This window comes from Volvox carteri (assembly GCF_000143455.1).
Source record: "Volvox carteri f. nagariensis unplaced genomic scaffold VOLCAscaffold_23, whole genome shotgun sequence".
Taxonomy (NCBI): Eukaryota; Viridiplantae; Chlorophyta; class Chlorophyceae; order Chlamydomonadales; family Volvocaceae; genus Volvox; species Volvox carteri.
Window position 1 is genome coordinate 1581130 of NW_003307566.1, and position 23855 is coordinate 1604984.

Consider the following 23855-nt stretch of genomic DNA (forward strand, 5'->3'; position numbering starts at 1 on the left):
TATGCGGCTGCTGGCCACGTGCTTTCCCGCTGCCTCTCCCTCCTCTTTTTCGTTGTGCGTACCAACTTTCACCCCCGCCCTCGCGCCGCTTCACTCCCCATCACCTACTCGCCCATTCCATGCGCCCTTCTTTATGCCATACTCCCTTAGCCATCCCTCCCTCACCCACCCACCCCCCGCATGACTCCGCAGCTCTCCCCAGCGGCCTCGCTGCTGATGGCCGCAGCTAGGGCACCCCTGCTGTCCCGCAGCTGGTTGGTGCTGGCAGGCGGCACGGAGCCGTGCGCTGCGGCGCGGAGCCGCAAGGCCGTGATGCGTGGCTGCGGGCTGGCCTGCCTATCCGTGGCCACCTCCCTGGCCTGCCACTGGTGCCTCTGCCAGACCTACCGCCGCCGCCAGCATCGCCGGTCGAAAGGGAAGCAGGAATGAGCGGTTGAAAATGAGTACAACGGCTGAATCGGGCAGCTAATTGGGATTTCGTTGGGTGAGAGAGTATTATGTGTTGGGTTCTGTGTAGTGGAATGGAATCGAGGTAAAAGGGAAAGGGAGGGTGATGCGGCGGTTTTCGGATTTTGAACGGTATGGCTCGCGGGAGAACTGCATATGGATACATCGGAAAGGGGCGGAGAAAGGAGAGGGGCAAGGAGGGGGCTGGCTGCCAATGGGAGGACGATGGAGAGAGGAAACTCCAACGAGAAGGAGACGAGGCGGGTGGCCGGATGGCTGGAAGTGTCCTGATTTGTGTGTTTCAACGGGTGGTGCGTGCCGCTGTGTTCTCTTTGGCGTTGAAGGAGTGGTAATGGTTGTGGGGTTTGGGTTTGGGTGGCGCGGGTGGTGGTGGTGGTGGTAATGATGATGATGATGATGGTGGTGGCGGTGGTGTGGTGGTGGTGGTTGTAGGGTGCGGTGGCAAGGGCGAGAGTGGAAGGGACTGATGCGCGCCAGCCCCATGTGTGACCATTTTTCGGTATGCCTCTGTCCGTCTGCATATCTGTGGCTGTGGCTGTTGTTGAGGCTGCGAGCGAGGAGGCCGGGTAAGGTGGTAGGCGGGTTATCATGCTGGAATGGCATGGAGACATGGAGATAGGAGAAGGACCCCGCTGAGTTTGTGGCGCTCGACACAGTGGCTGGGTTCCAGTACGTGTTAAGTGTGCTTTGCTGCGTACGATGATTTACATAACACGGGCGAGTTTTGTTTCGTTTCTTTGTAGGTGTATGTGTGAATTGCTCGTGCTCATTGCTCAATGTTCGTATGAGGGTATGTATGTATGTATGTATGTATGTATGTATGTATGTATGTTGTGTATGTTGTGTGTATGTGTATTGGGGACGGCAGCAGCACTGGCACACCTAATAAGCGCGAGGGGAGACAGCAGCAGGCGGCACGGTTACCAAAGGAGGTTTTGAAGCCCTCCCGCCAAGGAGGGGGTTGAGCATTTGTGTGGTACTAAAGGGTGTGGAGGGAGGAGCGTGAGAAGGAGCCCACTCCCCACCTGCAGGTCCAGGACCTTCCAGTCCTGGACACCGCCTGGGTAACGTTCTGGTAGCTCTGCCAACGCGCTGGTGTTTCGGGTCCGAGAGGCCGAAGGGCCCCGGAGCATTCGATGGGTCCGCATAGGCCGGGAGCCGTATATGTAGAGCAACGTCGCCCAGTTAAGGCGCCCTACGCCAGCGCTGAATGGGATTTAAAGACGTAATTTCAACGCTTGTGATGATCGCGGTGATGGTGACGGCTGGTATGGTCACCGCGGAGAAGCTGAGCTTGGGCACGTTTGGTGGGAGATAATTATGGTTGGGCTCGGTAATTCATATTTTACCTGTTCGTCCGTCGGGGCGATATGGCTTTGGCATGACTGTGGGCACGGCGAAAAGTTGTGTGTCACAGGGTGACGGTCCATTGGCGTTCATGATATTATATGTTTCGGATACAATCCCAGTTCCTAATGTTTCGCTATGTGCAGCAGCAGCAGCAGCGGCAGCAGCAGCAGCAGCAGTGGCAACGGCGGCAGGTGAACGCGTTCTCCGGTTTGCTGGCAGGACTCAAAGGACTACTGCATACCATATCCTGTGGCTAAATCTCCTTGTAGCACCGCTGCCTGGCGGACGAAAGCCTAAATGGGCTGTGATTGTAGCGGTTATTGCTATGGCCGTACGAACAGTGCATATCAGCTGTCGGCGCCTTTGCTTATGGGCGTTGGTGCCATTTCTGCTTAATCCGGTGCTTAAAGTCAGTCCATTCGGAGTAAGGGAAAGTCGATGTGCCTCAAGGACTACTGTGCTGCTGGCTAAATGCGTCCTTCGTGCACCATGTCATGTCGGTGGGTATCGTTCCGTGAGGCAAAGGCGTTCAGGGTGTGTTCAAGGGGCGCGTATTTGCATAGTACTTCGCATGTAGGATGGCGACTACCGTAGCTGTTCATTTCAAATCGTCCTAACAATGGCCAACACATCGTGCATTGGACAGTGGCCAACACGTGCCGCTGCCCAGATCTTTGCTGTGTGGATGGACGATGATGTCGTCCATTACATGAAAGTTTAAGATATTGGCCCTCATCATGTCCTTTTAGCCATCATAGCCACTGGTCGCTAACCGTTTCCAGTCGTACACGAGGGAGTCCCGACTCCCCTAAGGATCACTGCTGCATAAGTTACAGGTGGCTAGAAATGTTACATGCTCATTAAATTACGAACGATGTAGACGTCAGTTAAACTCTGATGTTGTAACGTCTTCCTTGACAATTTAGGCAAGGCGAAGAGTTAGGCCAAATTGCACACATCCTTGTCAACCTAGCTATGGAGTTTAAGGCACGTTCCAGCCGATCTTTTGAAGTCGAACGCGGGTCACAGGATGTGTTGGATAAGCGACCCCTGTCCGGCTTGCGCAGGGCGACTACTGCTGGTGCGCCTCAAACAGTTTAAACCTTCAGATTTCAAATGAGTATCCTACCTTAACATCTTATGGAATTTTCCCCTTGTTTTAGTTGGGGAGTCCAACACGCCACGTGCTGCCTTGCAGCCGAACACTGCGACTGACCTCGGCCACAGCCGCAACACCGGCTACGGCAGTAACAGCAGCGCCGTTAGCGATTCCAGCGAGGAGGGCTGTCGGCCACATGGCGCAGTGCCTGCCAGCACCTCCCGGCTCCCCTCGTTGCGCTACACCGTCATAGACGTTCCCCCCTGGCACGTCTGCCTCATCCTGGGCTTCCAGGTGAAACATATTATGGTAATATGGACGCTACCTCCCCTCCCGTTTTTAATTTCTACCCACTATGGGGCCTTACCACCATACTGCAGGGCTGATTACGTAGATTACGAACCTTTGGTGCCCGGCGAGGTGCCGTGGTTCGGCAGCTGCCAGCTCCCCATGAAAAGCCCCACCAGGCTGACTATCTCCACCCATAGACACACATACACACACAGACATATTGTCAACCATCAAACCCCGCCTTCTCACCCGCATGGAAAGCTCCCGGGGATGAAATGCGGATGGGCGGATGGGCGGACGGATCGGCAGACCGCCGCCAACCTCCCTACGCTGCGACCAGAACGTGTACGCGGACGCACTGTAACATCGTTTGGGATTCTCAGCCTTCCACCCAACAGAAGGCAAACCCCATCTTCCTTTCCCATTTATCGCGCCTTTTTTGGCCGCTCCAAGCTCGTTTTCACCGCAATCCTTTCCATCTTCCCATGCCTGCCCCCTCGCAGCACTACCTCACCATGCTGGGCTCCACCATCGTGATTCCGGCGCTCCTGGTACCCGCGATGGGCGGCACCCCGCGAGGTGAGGACAGGAGGTGTCAAGGGCCGTCCTGGGGACCCCGAAAACGCGTTGGGCTGGGCTGGGCTGGGCTGGGCTGGGCTGGAGGTGCAGGTGCAGGTGCAGGTGCAGGATACGGGTCACAAAGACGGAGGAAGCCTAAACGTCGCTCTCCCTGCCTGTTGACCTGTCAGTATGCCGGCTTGGTGTGAATCAGAAGTGTACGGGCGATGCGGGTGGAATGGGATGTTAGGGTTACTGCTGTGACCTGTTGATCGCGGGATCTCTGCTTGCCTGCCTGCTTGCCTGCCTGCCTGTTTTACCAAGTTGATTGATTCCTGCCAGCGCCAGCGCCAGCGCCAGCATTTCGTCCCCTCACGGAGGCTCTGAATGTGCCCAACGTGTTGCGTCGCCCCTATCAGCCCTTCACCCTTTTCCGCTTTGCCTCTCTGCTCCCTTCCCTCGCCAGCTGCCTGCGGCCTACCCTTGCTTATGCCCTTATGCCCCGTCGGGCCGCTCCTGGCTCCCCTCTTTCATCCCGCCTGAGGCTCCGGGGCCCAGTCGCCGCTACCACTACCTCCTTCTGACGCCGCGCGTGACACCTGAGGCCCCCTCCTCTCCCCTCTCCTCCCCTTCCCGTGGTGCGATTCTCACCCACAACCCTCCCTTGCCCTTTTCCGCGCTTGCGGCCCCCGTGCGGCTCCACTTGAACGAACTCCGTCTGGCCGACTGGGGAACTCGGATTTGGACTCGAACTTGGATTCGGATTCGGATTTGGATTCGGGCTTGTGCTTCGGCTGTCATTGCGACTCTGGCGGCGAACGGTTTCAAATCTGCGACCCCGACCCTTGTGGCGCCGCACGGCCGCCTCTCATGGGCGTGTTGTTGTTGATGACGATGCTGGTGTTGCTGTCGGTGGTCGCTCCGGGCGCCGGCGTTTGCTGTCCTTGCAACGTCCTGGGGATGGGGGGGGCCCCACCTCCTCCTTCCAGACCACGCCCGTGTGGTGCAGACGTGAGCCGGGGATACGCCGGGGGTGCGGATTAGGGACCAGGGGGCCGGGGGAGGGGAGAGGGAAGTGTGTTTTGATCCGTGTGGATTCACGGCGTGCAGGATCTTCTTCGTGAGCGGTCTCAACACGCTCATCCAGACGACCATCGGCGACCGATTGCCCATCGTTCAGGGCGGCTCGTTCTCCTTCCTCAAACCGGCGTTCAGCATCATCGCCATCATCCGAGCCACCCGGTCATTCGCCTCCGAACATGACCGCTTCATGGTGTGTGTTCCCCCCCGGACGGGGACGGTCTGAAGATTGGGGAATGATGGCGGAGATGAAGAGGGACGCAAAGGGGGCTTCTAAGAGGGGGCTTTTGAAAGGTTATATGCGTTACTGTCCGTTGCTGTCCGCTGCTGTCACGGATGGCGGTAACAGGACGGTGACGGGACGGTGACGGGACGGGCCCGGGGGTTGTCGCGTCCGAGGGTGATCCGTGTGGCGGCTACCACGATAACCCGCAGGCCAACTTCGCTGTCTCGCGTGCAGCCGTCGCACATTGGCCCTCCTACCCACCTCCCCACACCACACCACCAGTTCTGCTTCTCTTGCCCTGGCAGCAGCTTCACTTGTTCGTGGTTCTCGTCTTTCCCCACCTCCCCACCCACACCACCAGTGTGTGCTCGTGCTCGTGCTCGTGCTCGTTTCCTGGGGGGTTTCTGGGTCATGGATCCCCTTTCACCCCCCCCCCCCCCACACACACGTGCGTGCGTGCGTGCATGCCGCCTGCAGTACACGATGCGGGAACTCCAAGGGTCCATCATCGGATCCAGCTTGGTGGTCCTGGCGATCGGGTACACGGGGGTCATGGGCGCCTTGCTGAGGTTCGTGTCGCCCATTGTGGTGGCGCCGACTGTATGTATGGTGGGTGAGGGTGGGGCTACCACGGTGTGCGGTGGGTTGAGGCGGGTTGGGGTTAAGGGGCAGAGGGAGGTGTGAGAAAGGTGCGATAAGGGGAAGGTGGAGGTGGAGGTGGCGTAGGAGGGCGGGGTGCTAACGAAGCTGAAGCTGAGGGATGTGCAGGCGTAGGGGTCAGCGCGCCAATACGCAGCGGCCGCGTAGATGTGTTTCCTTTGCGCTGTAATGTTGTTGTCGTGGGAGACATACATACAGATATTACATCCTCGCGTGTGCAATGCACTGGTGCGTCTCCCGGCTCCTGCAGGTGGGCCTGTCGCTTTACACAGCAGGCTTTCCGGGCGTCACGCAGTGCGTGGAGCAAGGCCTGATGTCCATTGTGGCCGTCATCATGTTCAGTCAGGTACGACAGTCTTTTGTGGACGACACTTACCGTACAACGACGACAAACCATGTACGGAGGCACACATCACGCAAATTTGCGCGGCCATCCGACCTCTTGCGTCGCAATACGTCTTCGTCGCTGTGCCAAAGCCACTCCAAAACCCGCTCTTAGCTCCTAGGACATTTAACTCGACTCGGAGCTCACAACCCTACCTTTCATAATCAATCCACCCCGACGACCTGAACTAGCACCTTTTCCTTCACCTCACACCTCACCTCACCTCACCTCACCTCACCTCGCCTCACCTCACCTCACCTCACCTCACCTCACCTCACCTCACCTCACCTCACCCTTCACCTCACCTCACCTCACCTCCATTAAAATCCACTTTACCCAGCACCCACACTGCGCACCGTCTCCGGATTCCCCCAGGTCCTTAAGAAGGTGGAGGTGCCGTTGCCCGCGTGGCTGCTGCCCCCCTCCTCCCGCCCGCCCTCCTCCCCCGCCTTACTGGGTGGGGACCTTAGGGATTTGGGGGACGTGGAGTCGTCATTGTCGGCGGATGTCGGCCGGGGGACGCGAAGGAGCGGTAGGCGGCGCGGTGGCATCGCTTACGGGAGCGGTGGCGGAGTTCGCATCTTTGAGCTATTTCCGCTGTTGTGGAGCATCTTGCTGAGCTGGGCTATGGCGGGTGAGAGGTGGGGTTGGGTGGGGTGCAGCATTGGAGTGAGGCGGTCCTTGCTGTGTGTATGTGTGTGTGGGGGGGGGGAGGTTGGGTTGTGGGTTGTGGGACAGGGGGTCCGACTGAGGGAGACTTGAAGGGCATTTCCTAATGCAATACCAGATGCGAGGGTGTATGTGTGTGTGTGTGTGGCGAGGGGGGGAGAGAAAGTGGTGTGCACTTCATGGGGAGTTGGAAAAGACGTCCACAGCCAACAACGGAGGCCCCCGCCCCCCGCCCTCATGGCGTGCGCGCGCGTGTGTGTGTGTGTGTGTGCGTGTGTGTGTGTGTGTGTGTGCGTGAGGTCCTCCGGCGACGACGGTGACGGTGACGATGGCGACCCGTCGACCCGCAGGCATTTTGACGGCGGCAGGAGCGTACGACAAGACCTCCCCCGGGCGCCAGGCGAGCTGCCGGACCGACAACCTACAGGCGCTCAAGGACGCGCCGTGGGTGTATGTGCCGTACCCGCTTCAATGGGGTTCCCCCATTTTCCGGCCCGCGTCCATCGTCACCATGTTGGCAGGGGCCCTGGCGGCCATGATTGAGAGCGTGAGTGGAGTCTTGGGACCTAAAAGATATTTAGGCTTCTCTAGTAGTTTACGGTTTTGCGGTCTAAGGGACGGGTGTCAGCGAGTTGGGGAAGCCGCGCCCGGGTGGTAGCGGTGGCGACCAACGACCCGACCCTGGGGACACAGCTGTGGCCATTTCCTCTGCACCCCCGGCTGCTTGTTTGTCTGTTTGTCTGTTTGTCCTTATTCTCTCCACCCCGCTCCGCCTGTGTATTTGCGGCTCTCGCAGACGGGCGACTACTACGCGTGTGCGCGCATGAGTGGCGCACCTGTGCCCCCCCCCCACGTGATCAGTCGGGGTATCGGCGCCGAGGGACTGGGGTGCCTGATGTGCGGCCTGTTCGGGACTGGCAACGGCACCACATCGTATGCAGAAAACATTGGCGCCATCGGTGAGGGGGAAGTCAGCGCCTCCCGCAATTTATCAACCACTCCCCCCATCCCCCCCTGGACCCCACCACACAACCAGCCCGCTCCTGTCGCCCAGCGCCCGTCGCCTCCTCGCCTTTATAATTAACCCAGCGGCCTTAACTCCGGGCCTGTTCCTGCCTATCTGCCTTGCCTTTCGGCCTATTGTATTAGATATATTGCATTATATATATTGTGTTATTCAATTGTAATTATATTGTATTAAAATTAATGTATATTTCTTTATTACCTCCCTGTCTGTCTGTCTGTCGGTCCTGGCACTCCACACCTCCCCGCCGTCCTTCGCCTACCCTACCACCACCCCTACCTCCCCCAACACGCCTAGCACCCACCCGCTCCCCACAGGTCTCACGGGGGTCGGCAGTCGGCGGGTGGTTCAGGCAGGTGCAGCCATCATGCTGCTGCTGGCCGTCTTCGGGAAGTTCGGTGGGCTGTTCGCCTCCCTGCCTCCCTCCATTGTATCCGGGCTGTTCTGCAGTGTGTTCGGCCTGATTGCAGCGGTGGGTGGGGCCCCGGGCCGGGGATGGGTGAGTGAGGGGCCCAGTATTGGTGGGTAGGGTGGGATTTGGGCGATTGTGGACCTTGCATTGTGCCAAGCACCCTCTCAACCCTGATTTTCCATCACCCTTCTTCTCCCCGGCACCATCCTTGTGTTTCCATTGCTTGGGGCGAAAGCCGTGGTGCCAACGAATCTCGCAAGTGTGGTTATGCCACTCCCAGTAGAGTTGTAAAGCCGCTCTGTTCCGCTCCCAGTACATATTCTTACAGCCAGTGGCAGAGCTCCCGCCCTTGGAGCCCCTCTGAGGAAGCTGATGTCCCGTTGCCCGCCACTGTGCGGGTGTCGCTGCACGCGCAGGTGGGTCTGAGCAATCTGCAGTTCACGGACCAAAACAGCAGCCGCAATTTATTCATCGTGGGGTTTGCAATCTACATGGCGTTATCCGTGCCGTACTACTTTGATTCATTCTTGTCAACACACGGTGGCGCTGGGCCCATCGCCACGTCGTCACGCGCCTTCAATGGTGAGGGCTTTTCGCTGCACCGAGTGCAGTGTTCCGTGCTGTGCTGTGCTGCGCTGTGAATGAATTAGTTTATATGACTCGAGTTAAACGGCGACTGGTGCCGGGTTACAAGGGGGAGGGAGGGGATGTAAGGGAGGTTGGGAGGGAAGGAGAACCGTCTAGGTTGCTGCAGTATACGGGTTTTGAACCTGGGTTGACTTGACCGCTTGGACACAGTTCTGCAGCCGCGTACTTCGTTTTTGGGCTCCAGTTCCCTTTTCCCGCTGCCTAAGCATGTGCTGGTCTACCTTGAATGGATATTTGGATAAGCAAGGGACAGCTCGCCGCCGCACATGCACGCAACCCCGCAGACATCGCCAACACACTCTTCTCCACGCCCATGTGCGTGGCGCTGGTGTGTGCCTTCCTGCTGGATAACCTCATCTCCGGTACGGCCGCCGAGCGCGGCCTGACACACTGGTCGGCGCTGGCAGCCACGGCAGAAGCGCGCAAGCGTGCAGGCGACGCCGGCACTGGCGACATTGCTGCCGACAACAGCAGCGATTATAGCGATAGCGACGATGACCCGGCGTTGGATCCGCGCAATGATCCACGCATAAAAGCAGTCTACGATTTACCGTACGTGCTTCAGGTGCTGAACGATCGGTACATCCTGCCGTACCGCCGTACGGTGCACCGCGGCTTGCGGGGCCTGAGCCGGGCGGTGCGGCGGAAGTGGCGGCGGCTGGTGCGACGAATGCGGGTGAGGGCATAGGTCATTGCACAATACAACCTTTCGCTTTGGTTAGGTTTATGCTGATTGGTCCGCGTGTATTTTTCTGGTGACAAGCGCTGGTGCAGAGAAGTGTTGAAGCAGATATGAAGACCCCGCAATTTCAGGAGTTGCCTGCCTTCCTCAACAGGGGAAACCTCAACTTCAATCTTGATGTCCTGGCCCTTTTTGCGGATATGCGTAGCGTTTGGGGTTCATAATCTGACGTAATCTAACGTAGCTCGCGTGTCCTTGCCTACCAGGTTGGTTGCGGTGGCGCAACGCCGGGCAGGTTGCGACGCGAGGATAGCGGGCCAGTGCACTCGTCATCGCCAGGCCTCGGTAGCGATGACGCCGCTGGCGAACCCCTTGGAGGAGCAGCGCCGTACAGCAGTTTCAAGGGGGACCCTCCCCTTGTTCGCGATGAGGAAGTGGCGAGGTCACAACAGGTGGCTACGGATGGGCGATGACGGCGGCATTGTACGGCAACATCACTCCGGGATGGGGGCCGCGTTAGGGCTAGCAATGCCAGCGGCAGTCGCGAAGGAGGTGTAATGTGGGCTGAGAAGCCTTAATCATAATTGCTGACTCGGCCGCCAATGCATGTCTGTGGTCGGATACTCTTGACCTGCAAATTTGGATGAATATATATTCATACCCAATCGTCGTTAATGTTTCTTCCGCATATGATGGAGGTGAGCATGCCTTCTCCCATTCGAAAAACATTATCCTGTAACATATGTCTGGGGCCTTTGCTTCGTACAGGGGTATACCCATGCGAACTCATTACAACGCAGATCGCCTTTCAAGTTCAGAGTTTGGTTGGTTACTTATCGCTTAACCCACGGGCCACGTCGATTTCTAGTCGGTTCATCCCTAGCAGTACGGCAGTCATCTCACACATAGCACCGAAAATTCGACCAATCAGTATGAACACGCAGCCTGTGTTGTCCCCTGGCAGACTGCCAAACCAGACGCAAGTAGCTGGGGAAGCAGCTTGAAAGATGCTTGCGGGAAAGCCTACAGCTCCGCGCCTAGTCCTTCCACCGCTCCCTTCTCTGTGCTAAGAAACCTTCAAAAAATCCACTGCGTCACTGCAAACCGGGCAGATTATAAATCATGTTTTGATCGCCAACCAGCATGAAGAGACACAAGCTGGCTCGGCTTCTCAGCCTAGCGTCAAGACCATCCAACGGCAAGGGTACTCAAGGTCATCGCCCCGCACCCTGCCTGTCCCCAAGGTCGCCTCTGCCCCCACACGCCCCACTAAGCAATCCCCGGGCAGCACAAAGACTAAACACAGGATCCCCTCCTAACGCAAGAGGAGAACGTCTTGAAGACATGAAATCATGCACAAAGTCGGGACAACCATACGAACAGCATGGCGCTTTGCACCTCGCGTGCTCCAGTAGCTCAACCGGAGCATGTGCGTGTTTACAAGATTTGCGCCTAACCGCAGCAGACAGGAGAAGATTTTGTCAGCAGCCCATCGCAAAGTTCAATGTTCAGCCGTTGAGCCGGTTCAAGTCGCCGATGAGCTTGGAGGCCATCCCTGTGAACTTCTTTGTTGCGGCCGCAGCCATCTGCTTCATCTGCTGCATATCCTGCTTCGCCTGTGGGCCGAAATGGCGGCAGTAACGGGAGGAGCCGGTTCAATAGCGCACTTGGCCAAGCTAGAGCCTGCGGAACGTTCCACAAAATACAACGCTGCCACTTGACGGCTTCGCGCTATCAAGCCCAGCCGGCAGGCACACACAATCTTGCAGCGGACATATCTTACAACTTGTCGCTGGCCGCCGCTGCTGCAAAAAGGTTGACAGGACCTCTTGCCGCTCGTGTCCGTGATGACAAAGACCGGCTGGCAACTGGACTCTCGAACTGGCCCAGAGATTGGATTTTCCTTCAGTTCCCTCTCAATGTCCGCATTTGCCGCCTCGGCGTATCGTCCAAGTCTAGCACTCACCTGGAATGACAGGCGGTTCACGATATCTGCAGCCGAAATATCTAAATCACCGCCCGCACCGGAGCCGCGAGACTCCTCCCGTCCAAAATAGTCTGCGGAAGAGATGGCCGCCGCGTTCTGGAACTTGGACAGTCGCGCTTGGCGCTCGTATTCGGCCTCCGCGTCCTGCTGCTGAAAGTCGCGACTGGAGATGGCCTTGGCGTTCGCCATCTTTTTTAACTGGTTCGATGAAAAGATGCGGCGGCGACGATAAGGCAAGAATGTTGGGGCGAATCACATGGCTGAAGCATACAGTGCAGACACCGGTCCGGCTCCAGGGCAGTTTTGAGACGTGGGCCAGGCAATACTGTCGGCGGCACTTCTCATGAGCAGGGCGAGTAAAAATGGCGGGGCACTCGCATCACCGCAAGGACGGTACCTTGTTGCGCTGTCTGCTGCCCAAGTGCATGCTGCGAAAAGGGCGGCGTCGGCCAACTGCCATTGGGTACATCCGGCCCTGTCATTGCTGGGTCCAAAGATTATAAGGAAAGGCCCGGGCCAAGGAACCCCACCAAGATTGGACTTTCCCTAGTCACGCATTTCATTGCTTTCAATCCCCTCCGACAGCACACCTTTTCATCCTGCACCGCCGGCTCTGCCGCCTTGGGAGGAGCACCACCGCCGGAGCGGTTTGTTGACCTTGCCACAGGGGCCGAGAAGAAGTCCGTGCCAATGCCACCTCCGATGGTTAAGTGCCCGTCCTTGCCACGCTGTAGTCCAGGTGTGTCCTGACATGCAAGCAGAGACGAGGTCACTCCTAGGCGGCAGTTGACCCCAGCTTCACGTCCCAAACTTCTATAAAACATCTCTCGGTGCTATCATTAAACTTGCCTTCTACCTTGAATCAATGGATCCCGTTAAAAAACAGCAAGGAAGATGATTGGTGTATAGACCCACCCCATGAACCGTACAAACCGAAAGACACGCCGTCTTCTGACCTTCCCGCATCTATAAGAAAACACGATCGCATAACAGGGCCCCCATCAACAGCAGCTGGTGTCCCCTCACCGCCGTCAACGTGTCATATGAAAAGCGTGATCCGGTAGCAGCTCCGCTCGTTGAAACCGCTGCTGCCGTCCCTGCAGCCCCAGGTTCCGGCTTTACTGGCTCAGGCGCTGGCGCCTGCACGGACATAAGGCGGGGACAACGAAAGGACTTATAGATATGGCCGGGCGACATCTTTACCGGACTGGTAAGCAACGTACCAAACAGGGTCATAAAGGCCAGGGAATATAAGCGGCCAGGAAGCGGCGTAGCTGGCGAATCGGTAGCACATACACTGCAAATGATTGTCACAGCAGCTTTGACCACAAAGTCTTATACAAAAGCTGTGGCCGTTTCACGATTGTGCTCATCTGTCGTACCTGGGCAAAGATTGAGTCGTCCACCTTGCTCTCCAACTTCTTCACGCCCAAACCCAGCTTTCCAGCTGGCTTCTTTCCGCTCGCCACCGGGCGGGCTGTTAATCGCGGAGGCGCAAGGCAGCGACCCGGTCGCAGAAACATGGAGAGTTGGCACGGTATGGCAACAACTTCATGCGCCCGGGAATGGCAGCTTTGTGAGTGGCGCTCCCGACGACACCAAAACATATGAGTCGTTGACATTTACGGCACGTTGACAATCCAAAATAAGTTATAAACATATTTCGGTGGACAATGGAAAACATGTCATGCTAAGGCTGCACCTACAGGAAAGGCGACCGCTTCAGCCATATCGTGTGCTCGTATACTCTGGCCTTTTCCTTACGAGGTTTAACGTTGATCTGCAAGGCATGCAACCCGTTACGATGAAACCCATCACTCTGGCATGAGACCCACGTTTGACGGTAGCCACCGGCTTCGGTACGGCAGGCTTCGCCGCTTCCACTCCAGAAGCCTCTTCCCCCTCTATCGCGGACAGAGCCTCGGGGACAGCAGGCTCCGGCTCAATGTGTTTAAAATCCGGTAGCTCCCCTTGATGGTCGGCGCGGTGTCCATCTTTTTCGTGGGCAATGCTGAGTGGGCAAATTACGTGCTGTTAGGTGCCGTGGTTAAGGGGTTTGCGAGAGTCAGGGCCCTCTGGTTGCGCAACGTACCTCTGCTGCAAGGTCTGAACCGTCGCCTTCTGCGCCTCCTTCTCCAGGAGCGCGCGATACAGTTGAGCAGCGCGCGAAGTATACTGCGAGTATATCTCCATATCGGTTAGCTTCAGTCCTTATCTCGACAGAAGAAGATACTTGTACATGTCAATAAGGGGCCTCACCTTTGCCTCTATCTTGTCCGATCCGACATCGTCCCAACCGTGTTGTTTGAAGTATTGCCGTCCGCGCAAGTTACCACCAGCAGCCATCAGCTGTTGAAAGAGGGACAATATTAGGGATACTTGTCACAGAAGCGGCGACTGCAAAAGGCTTCGCCCACCTTTAGCTGCTCCTGTGTCCATGAGTCCAGAGTAGTCGACCTGCGCAACAGCAATTATATTATTATTGATGTAGCTATGGGAAGGCCTCTTCTGCATGGTTGGACCATACCTAACAAAGCTAATGTGCACTCCCAAGCTGCGATGGATTCCCGCACAGTTGAGGCAGATGAAAACTCCGTAGGGGACTGACGCCCACGTGGGATTCTTGTTTGGGCAGTCAAAGCAGACCTACAGGCGGAGCCAAGTTCTGCTGAGACTCAGGCACACAGTCGTCGCATCTGCTGTTACATCACCAGACGGCTAAGCCTGATCACCTTGTTCTCTGGCTTTGCCCTCAGCTTCTTAAAGAGGGCATCGCGTTCAAGTGTATCGTGTGCCATGGCCATGATTAACAAGCGCAAGGAAACCGTAGGGGCTCTTAGCCCCAGACAACGATGCTTTGCAGCTTCAAAGGGCCTATGAAGTCATGTAATAAAAGTAACTACCTGTCAGACGACACGTATCTGTACAAACAGTGTTGAGGGGGAGCATTCGGTTGTCCTGCAACGGACGAACGGCAAGTCGAGCAAGTCCGTTGGACCATGTTCGCTATTTCTAAATGCGCACCCATCCTGGCAGAGAAAAGCGTTTTTCTTCAGCATTTAATACATGAAATTCTTGAGGCGGTCAAAGCGAAATGTCGTTCACCCAGCATACGGCCTCGCCGTTGCCGATAGCCAAGCAAGGGACTCACTTTGGCCATCCATGCGCTCTAAAGGCCTTTGTCCAGCTTTGCGTGCGCAGCTATGGCCAAATTTTGTGTTGTCAACACATGCCGGTTTACCATTGTCAGAGCTCCTTACCGTCGCCAGTAACGCGGAACTCGCAAGAGCAATGTACACAAATAAGGTCCGGTATTGGCCTTAAAGCCACGAATGTGACATTACGAAAGAATGTTTGAATTTTGACTGGACTGCGCACGGGACGTGTTCATACTGATGCACCATGAAGTCGTTTACACGGTTCAACTGTGTCAGGGATGCACAGAGAGCTGGGAGGAGACGGTTGGGCGCATCTCCAGGGACGCCGAGCGGATATCCAACGAGGCTGACACGCTACGCGGTGATCAGCGGGCTGATGGCATCGCGCGTCTAAGACGTATGCTCATTGCCTATGCCTTACACGACGGTGAAGTCGGTTACTGCCAGGGTATGGCCGACCTCGCAGTCCCGTTTCTCGAGCTGTACCGTGCAGACGACGAAATGGTGCGTATAGGTGCCCTATAGATTGCGCGTCACGAAAAGTGTCCAGAGGGCCACACCTCGCAGGCTTTTGCCGTCTTCCGCGCCTTCATGGGACGAATGCGGAGAAACTTCCTCCCTGGAATGCAATATATCCACTGTCAACTGGAGCAACTGGGTGTCACCCTTGAGTGTGTTGACAATCAATTACACAGGTGCGCTGGCAACTGTCCACCTTTCAGTACACGCAGAAGCTTGCAGACCTCCGCAAGGCAGGGGGTGCGAGAATCCCCGTCGAACATGGCAGAGTGGGTCACCCTCAAACCCTGATTGCTCTTGTCGATAAGGGCCGACCCAGATGAAGAGATCTTCCGCAGACCTACGAAATGGTCCGGTAACATGCGCCCTCCCTAGAAGCATATCTCCACATGCCAAACCTTACGGATCACAGCCTCTCCTGGCCCATAACTTGCCCTACCTGCAGGCACCTGGTGCAGATTGGCGCGGGAAGCAATGTTTTTGCTTTTCAAATGCTTTTCCTGCAGCTTAAGCGAGAAGTGCCCCTGGGAGACGTGCTAACTCTTTGGGAATGCATGTGGGCCAGCGAGGAGATTCTCACCCAGGAACTGCTGTCCCGGCATCCACGGGCCAGCCGGTGGCCCCGGAATCACACAGCCGCGCTCGACACGCAAGCCCAACACAACGCAAACGGAGTACCCGTACCAATGACGCGAGAAGCTGTAGAAACGGTACCCGCACCACCTGCAGCTGTGGTAAACGTCCCTGGAGCACTCCGACCGCGCAGCGCATGTCGCGGTGTTGCAGATGTCAAGCGACCATCGAGCCCCTGCTGCGAGTGCACGCGTAGGAAGGAGCGCCCACAGCAGCCACCACCCCAGGCCCACGAGGCTGGAGCTGCTGTCGCGCGTGTGGACCTTTGCTTGTATGTGGTGGCGGCAGCGCTGCTTCAGCACCGTAAGAGCCTGTTGGCCTGCCGCTCTATGGAAGAAGTGGTGCAGGTGCGTGGCCAATGCACGCAAAGATGCCTTAGCTGATGTTTTTAAACGGAGCATCGCTCCCTTCCCAGAAAGTTCATAGCGAGAAGCACATGGGGCCATGCAAATTGAAAGGTTCGGCAAGGATGCACGTTCAACTTCCAACCCATATGGCACCGCGTGGGGCGTAACACACGTGAGCTGAAGGACGCCATCTTCCCGGTGTGCTGCGCCTGGATAAGTGAAAGCCGCTGCTGCTGGCCCTTAACGCTCTCGACTCGCTGCAGTTCGTCAACCGATTTCCTCCCCCGACTGATGTCATCGCGCTGGTCCGCGCAGCGGAGCGCATCTACCGCAAGTGCAAGGGTCGCAATGGCCGGGACCGGAAACGATTGGTGGAAGCGCCCCATGTGTCCTCGATGCGGATTTTGTCCGCATGCTTGCGTCCACAGCAACGCGCCATAGCGGAATGACGGTCAGGCCAAAATGACTTGTGGCAGCGGAGTATTGATGACACCGTAATGACGGTTTAGGTCGGACTTCCTGTGGTGAGCTCTAACGTCCGGGACTGGTACCTGGCCAGCCAAGAATGCGCTGCGAAGCGCATCAAATAGCATCCACGCAGTGTTCTACCTTTGTGGTCAAGAGAAGCAAGAATGTCTTCTGCTACCCGGCAAGTCCGACTGCAGGCAGCATGGTGATGTTCGCAACAGCGTGGTTCTGCGACGGAGCAGTGAACCTTGCGCTTTCCTACTCCGCGTGCATGGTAAGACTTGTGTAGATCGGTGACCGCTGCCGGCTGCTTAAACAATCCATGTGACAGGGAAAACCCTAGTCTGCTTGGTCGCTTGGCATGACTATGTTTAATGGTGGCTATCTGGATCTGGGCTTGGAAGGATAACAGCTTGGTTTGTCGTAACAGGCAGCACTAGGTGGAGGGATGCAGCAGCGGCTCCGCATCTTCAATGGTCCCCCAGCCTGTGTCCCACCCTATGCAGTGCCATGTTGCCTGTCTTGCCTGCAGGCGGCCGTCTTGATGCTGAACTACACAGCACATCGTTTCATCATGATAAGCACTCCTACATTCATGTCCCGTCCACGTCAGCACGCACACCAGGTTAAGGAGGCAGGTCAGCAGTTACCCTTGTCCGTTGTGACTGCGCGCAACCACGTATGCATGCACGCATATGCGTCGCGTGCTGCTACTTGTCCCGTACCCAGCGGACGTGTACCGCGGTGTGTCAGGTTTCGCCTGTAGAGTGAAGTGCCTGCATGCTAGCCGTCCCGTCTGGTCGTGCCGTGGCAACCAGCAACGCAGTACGGATGGGCCAAGCCTGGCTTCCTGGCTCTGTTTGTTCTGTGAGCATTTGACGTGCCGTCGCCAGGGACTGATTGTAAAGGACGGATATGACTGCACCCCTGGAGAGGTATTTTTCCATGATGTCTGTCTGCATTATGCCACGACGTCCTGCATCATGCCATGACAAGTACACGCAGGGTTTCTTACCATTCAAAATTCCTTTCTTCTGCTGCGTTTTTCGATGCCGTCTCCTTCAGGTCGTTGTGTGCATTGGTGAGGTACACACCACACCTTGCCCTGCTGGCATGTTGTTTCCCGCGCCGCGGGGTACAAGGGATGCTGGCTAGGGCGTGCTCCATAGCTGGCGCTCCGTGGGTACCTGAGCGATGAGGCCTCCTCCAAAGACTTTGCTTTGTAGATCGTGTGCTGGGCTTCGCTTCCTCGTGGGGCCGTGTCCTTGTTTTGGAGCAGGATTGGATGATGGCAAGTGGAGCAGGATTGGATGATGGCAACCACTTGCTGCTTAGTGTGTGGGAGCTTACAAGCCGATGCTGGTCCTGAATGCCTGCTCCAGGGATATCATATATGTTGCCCTGTAAAAGGGCCGGCATCAATGAAGGTTGAACAGAGTCGTCTAATTGTCGCGTCGTCTTACGTCATTACAGATTCATTATGTGATAAGCCTGGGGCCCCGGCATACGTTCAGCAGCAATCGACGATCCTAGGCTTGCGGAATGGTTGAAACTGCTTTCCCAGCTCGCAAGCCCCCTGCATCGCAATGCTTATGGAGCGACGGCGGACGCAAGCCAGCGCAGGCTTTTGACTTTTACTCTCGCGTCCTGCTTTTGGAAGATCGGAACTGCGTCCCATGAAGTTTTACTGTTATGTAACCGACAACAGCAGTGCTACGACTATGCACATTTGTCACTTCTCGCCATGTACTGACTAGGGAAAAGATGCACCCTCCACTTTTCTAGCTTCTGAAGCGCCTGAGAGCTGTATTAGGGTCCTATGAAGGGAACCTAGAGACGATGTACATGTTGCGGCTGGCGCTGGTCACATTCTGTTATGTAGCATCCTGCACAGTTGTGCCTACTAAAGAAAATAGTTTAGTAACCTCTTGAGTCAATGAAATGCTACGCCCTGGCGGAGTTCAGAGGAGTACTATCATCAAGGATCAATAGCGTAGGAGCTACAGCCTGAGAGCATCAAAATGTAGCGCACATAAACGCATAGCTCAACAGGACTCCCGCCCTCTCCCGGCCTCTTAGCGGCAAGCATTGTCATGGATTAGCTAACTAACTTCTTGCGAAATCGTGGACCCCAACCCCGCAAATATTACAAAGAGCCTGTTCCGTCAATGCATGAGAATATTGTTCGCCATACATGTGGCTGTACCGCAGTGGGCCGACCCAAGCTTCTCGGCTTCGTCAGCAGGAGCTTGTTGTGACTGTAACGCTCTGCCTCAAATGGTAGTGTGGTCACTCGCTTTCATCGGCAACCGAGTTCGGCGTGGGACCTAGTCCAAATGCTCGAAAGTTGGTTTTATTTTCATCGCATCACTCATCAGGCATGACAGTCGCTGAACTCCACAATCCTACACTATGCATCAACTTCTAATACATGAATACATTTGCACTTAGCACGTGGACTTGCTGCCTGAAACCCCAGTCGCCAAGCCTTCCTGGAGCGAACCGAATGTCCAAAGGGCGTAAATACACTGGCACTCGCAGCGAATTTAACCAAAGGCGCTTAAAACTTTCTCTTTGATCCAAACAATGATGCATGCTATGGCTTCGGTATCCATGGTAGGCGGTTCCGTCACGTCCCGGAACTGCAGAGCTGTCGTCGCGCCTTGCTGCACAAAAATTCCTCCTTTGCGGCCAATTCGTCAAGCTGGTTTCCTACCCAGTCCTTCTGATAATCGACGCTGTGGCACCACGATGCGGGTAATTGTATTGCGGTTACGGGTCGTTCGGAGTATCGTAAACGTCAACAAATAAAAGCCGGAGCACTGTCAGCTCATTTATGCGTATGCATAACCAGTTTTATTAGATTATGCTGTCGGATGATCACTTCCTAGCAAAATGTGCTCACCCAGTTGGTTGACAGCTACGTCAGCACAATGTCGGGACTCCTGAATTCCGCTCTATGCCTCAAATGTATTACTGATTTCCTTAATTCTATCTCTATTCGCTGCTGTCCCTGGCCTACAGTTCATGATCCAAGAAAACATGCCACCAGCCGCTGACAACTCATTTCTCATGGAGAGCAAGTTTACTAAGGAGGCTGGCCTGGCACCGCAGTTAGTCCACCGCAACCTGTCCACGCCACAGCTCTACGAGCATGTAAGTGATTGGAGGAGCAATTCACACACCTTTTCATGCTCGAGTCAGTGCTATCGTGGCGCGATGCAGCCAGGACTACCAACCATCCACATCTCGCTTTCACAGTTCCTCCCACTTCGTGCTGCGCAGGCGTTGTCATTCGAGCCAGGTACCCATATCACCTCAACTGGAGCATTGGCAACAAGGTCGGGTAAGTCGTGCCAGCAAAAGCCAACGTAGCCTCTCTTGCGGGCTCCACTCTTCCTCACTGCGTCCTTCTCCTTCACCCCATCCGTGCCACCCCCCTCAACTGCTGACCCAACTTCCTTCCGTGTTACATGCTGCACGCAGGTGCTAAGATGGGCCGCTCGCCAAAGGACAAGTGAGTAAAGAGTTCAGCCGGCAGTTCATCTCGGCCCAGCAAGCGCAAGAGAGGGCTCGCGCAAAGCCAGGATCTCCCCGAAGCTGCCTTTCGTACCGCACGTGGGCAAAGAAGTAACTAACAATTGACTTTTTTCCCGCTGCCAACTGCCCGTTCCATGCTCTATACCTGCCACCTGCCCTCCTTGTCATCCTCAGGCGTGTGACTCGCGACCCCGAGACCGAGAAGGACCTTTGGTGGGGCCCGTACTCGCCCAACTACGTCATGGACGACAGGACGTTCCTGACCAACCGCGAGCGGGCCGTGGATTACCTCAACACCCTGGAGAGGGTCTACGTGGTGGATGCGTTCGTCAACTGGGACCCGGCGTCGCGTCTCAAGGTCCGGGTGGTCACCAGTCGCGCCTACCACGCCCTGTTCATGTCCAATATGCTCATCCGCCCCACGGCGGAGGAGCTGGCCAACTTTGGAGAGCCAGGTGAGGCGGAAGGAGGCCGAGGTGCGGAGCAGGATATGTAACACGTGCTGAGGCATGTGTGTGGCGGTCTCAAATCTCAAATTACAGCTGTTCATGATTACACCCAAACATGAAAGTGATACCCCGCCTTGCCCGCCACAGATTTCATCATTTACAACGCCGGCGCCTTCCCCGCTAACAAGTACACCAATGTGCGTCGGGGAAAGGGTGGGGGCCGTGGAGGTGAAGGAGGGCTGTACGGAATTGGGGGGGTACGGCAGCAGTGTCGTGTATGTGGGAGGCCTCTGGTGTATCGAGAATTCATGGCACATGCGAAATCCTCCAACCTGTCAGCGACACATCTTTAATCGTTTAATGCTTGTTATGTTTTCTGTGTGCAGTTCATGACCAGTCAGACTTCGATTGACCTGAGTCTGAAGCACAAGGAGATGGTCATCCTCGGCACCATGTACGCGGGCGAGATGAAGAAGGGAGTGTTTACGTAAGTGAGCGGTGGGACAACGATTACCTTGTGTGGGCGATTATGTTGGCGGTCATTCTTAACCACCCCGCCTCCCCCCCTCGCAGGTTGATGCACTACCTGATGCCCATGCAGGGCAAGCTGTCCCTTCACTCGGGCTGCAACGTGGGCGCGGAGGACGATGTGACGTTGTTCTTTGGACTCAGCGGAACGGGCAAAACGACGTTGTCGGCAGGTGGGCGGGCTTGAAGGAAGCATTGCAGCATCTGCCAGCTGTGCTTTCCTAGCAGTCTCTTTAGACACCGCAAGCGTTGTGTACGTGATGGCGTTGGTCTGTAGCGCACCAGGACCCCCCTCCTGCCCGAGCAGCTCTCCCGTCGTCATCTCCTCGCCCTGTCAGATCCCAAGCGGCCCCTGATTGGTGACGATGAGCACGTGTGGAGCGACAACGGTGTGTTCAACATCGAGGGCGGCTGCTACGCTAAGTGCATCGGCCTCACCGAGGAGCGGGAGCCCGAGATCTGGAAGGCCATCAAGTGAGCAGCAAACGATTAAGTATTTACTGTGGAATCCGAATCCCCTAACATTCCAATCCACAGATAATAAAGTACATTTACCACTTCAACGCTGATTTCAGTTTGAAGGGCTTTAGTTTAATGATAACGTGTGACGTATGATGGACGCGTTAGGTTTCGGGGTCGCATTAACGGGGGCCATATCCGTCGGAAAATTTCTACAGCAACTATGCGATACCCTCTCCAGGTTCGGCACCGTGCTTGAGAACGTGGAGATTGACCCCGCCACCCGCGAGGTGGACTACGAGTCGCAGAAATTCACGGAGAACACCCGGGCTTCCTACCCCATCGAGTACATGGCCAATGCGCGCATCCCCTGCGTTGGCGGCCACCCCAAGAACGTCATCCTGCTCGCATGTGACGCCTTCGGTGTCCTGCCCCCCGTGAGCCGCCTGACGCTAGAGCAGGCCATGTACCACTTCATCAGCGGATACACAGCCAAGGTCGCCGGCACGGAAGTGGGCGTGACGGAGCCACAGGCTACCTTCAGCGCCTGCTTCGGCTCGGCATTCCTCATGCTTCACCCGTACAAGTGAGTGCAGGGTAGCACTGCACCAACGTCAGTCCTTAGCGCATCTCTCGGATCTGTCTCAGCTTTCCGAAACCGTCACTCTGGGGCCGCTCCTTAGTCGTCTCTGAGGCTCAGGCTCAGTTATTTGAGGCTCCAGAGGGATCCCTTACGGGTGGTCCACGTGTTACTACAAGTTACAAGTTACAAGTGCCGCACGAGTGCGGGGGGGTCCGTCAAAGCCGGGAGGCCATGGACTATATATATTGAAAGTTGATTACACCGTACGACCGACGGCGGTTTGGGTCCTGCCAACTAGACCCCTCCTCATCCAGTCACCCAACATCCGTAGAGACAGATCAGCCACCACCACCATCTCAGCATGCGAAATTTAGTCCATCAACTAGACCACATCTCCACACCTCAGCAGCGTTAGTAAACCTAGACCTCCCGAACAATGTCGGGGGTCTGACCAGGAATCGAACCCGGAACCTTCATATACACAAAGGCGCCACTAGACCAGACCATTACTATGTGATCTATGAGCTTAAGAGCCTAAGAGCCGCTTCCGTCCCTTCCGTTAGTAACTCATCGCTGCCTGGCCTGGCCGACATTTAGACATTGGGGCAATGTTTTATTAACCCAACCGCCCGCCTCTCGTCAGGTACGCCACTATGCTTGCTGAGAAGATGGCCAAGCACGGCACCACCGCCTGGCTGCTCAACACCGGCTGGACCGGCGGAAAGTGAGTCGTGCGGCTGTGGGGGCGCTGGCGGCGGTAGGGGGGCAGGTGGACTGTGCGCTCAAATCGTTCCAACCTGACCACCTGCCCTGTTGTTGTTCCTCGCTGTCCTCTTGTTGATCACCAGATCTCATGCGACCCCCTGGACCCCCTCCACAACAGGTACGGTGTCGGCAAGCGCATGAGCCTCAAGCACACGCGCGCTATCATCGACGCCATTCACAGCGGAGAACTCGACCAGGCCGAGTTCGTCACCACGCCAATCTTCGGACTGCAGGTGCGCGGGGGTGTTGTTTGGACGGTTTCATGTAGTTAGCTTCTTTCCACTCGCCCCCTTGCTCCTAATGACGCACTTCCTAAGTGCTCATCACGCATATATATCCGCCTGCCTGCTGTTCCACGTCGTAGGTGCCCACGTCCATCAGCGGTGTCCCTTCGGAGGTGCTGTGTCCCGAGAACGTGTGGGGTGACAAGAACGAGTTCGCCACCACCCTCAACAAGCTGGGCCACATGTTCGTGAAGAACTTCGAGCACTTCCACGACGGCGACGCGTTCGTGGGTGCCGACATGGCCGCCCGCATCCTCACCGGGGGGCCCAAGCCGCTGCCGGAGGACAACGTCGCCAAGACAGGCTTCAACCTTTAAGCTCTAGCCATGCGTTGACTTGCATTTTTGTTGCTTTGCTTTGTAATTTTTTTTTACTGCCAGCTACATGATGCATGGAATGATCCGTGGATCCTCAGCGGTTCAGGCCTTCGCTTTCAAGGAATAATAATGAGACGTCAGCTGCGGGGCCGGGGCGCTGTCCCCCTGGCCCGGGCATTCAGACAACTGGCTCTCACTTGGGCCTTTTTCTTGTCTTTTTTTGATGTCACTGAAAGGCGTTGCGATTATGTTCGGTGGATAGGTTG

At 56.3% G+C, this 23855-nt stretch overlaps 4 protein-coding genes across 4 annotated transcripts; 3 read left to right on the forward strand and 1 right to left on the reverse strand.

Moving 5' to 3' along the window:
- Positions 1-3139: 3139 nt before the first annotated feature.
- Positions 3140-9558, forward strand: VOLCADRAFT_61254 (uncharacterized protein; the record flags this gene model as incomplete). Its single annotated transcript, XM_002951332.1, has 11 exons — positions 3140-3211; positions 3712-3812; positions 4877-5039; positions 5550-5681; positions 5983-6109; positions 6692-6751; positions 7137-7333; positions 7583-7745; positions 8128-8282; positions 8639-8804; positions 9155-9558. Coding segments are annotated over 11 exons (1740 nt in total), but the record flags the coding sequence as incomplete, so codon positions are not given.
- Positions 9559-11060: 1502 nt separating this feature from the next.
- VOLCADRAFT_105108 (uncharacterized protein) lies at positions 11061-14421 on the reverse strand (the record flags this gene model as incomplete). The annotated part of the gene is made up of 11 exons (XM_002951421.1): positions 14272-14421; positions 14067-14185; positions 13957-13996; positions 13799-13888; positions 13632-13714; positions 13375-13550; positions 12922-13016; positions 12566-12679; positions 12130-12285; positions 11519-11737; positions 11061-11168 (listed from the first exon to the last, which is right to left on the reverse strand). Exons 1-11 carry the CDS (start codon positions 14341-14343, stop codon positions 11061-11063), a joined length of 1272 nt encoding a protein of 423 aa, XP_002951467.1. The 5' UTR covers positions 14344-14421.
- Positions 14422-14934: 513 nt separating this feature from the next.
- Positions 14935-20010, forward strand: VOLCADRAFT_91998 (uncharacterized protein; the record flags this gene model as incomplete). The annotated part of the gene is made up of 9 exons (XM_002951333.1): positions 14935-15201; positions 15393-15456; positions 16003-16196; positions 16460-16567; positions 17197-17302; positions 17483-17531; positions 17730-17745; positions 19689-19820; positions 19950-20010. Coding segments are annotated over 9 exons (997 nt in total), but the record flags the coding sequence as incomplete, so codon positions are not given.
- Positions 19884-23589, forward strand: pck1 (phosphoenolpyruvate carboxykinase; the record flags this gene model as incomplete). The annotated part of the gene is made up of 11 exons (XM_002951334.1): positions 19884-20010; positions 20151-20181; positions 20379-20659; positions 20801-20850; positions 21040-21140; positions 21227-21354; positions 21520-21655; positions 21882-22226; positions 22867-22947; positions 23107-23221; positions 23353-23589. The coding sequence occupies 11 exons, from the start codon at positions 19884-19886 to the stop codon at positions 23587-23589; spliced, it is 1632 nt and encodes a 543-aa protein (XP_002951380.1).
- Positions 23590-23855: the final 266 nt, after the last annotated feature.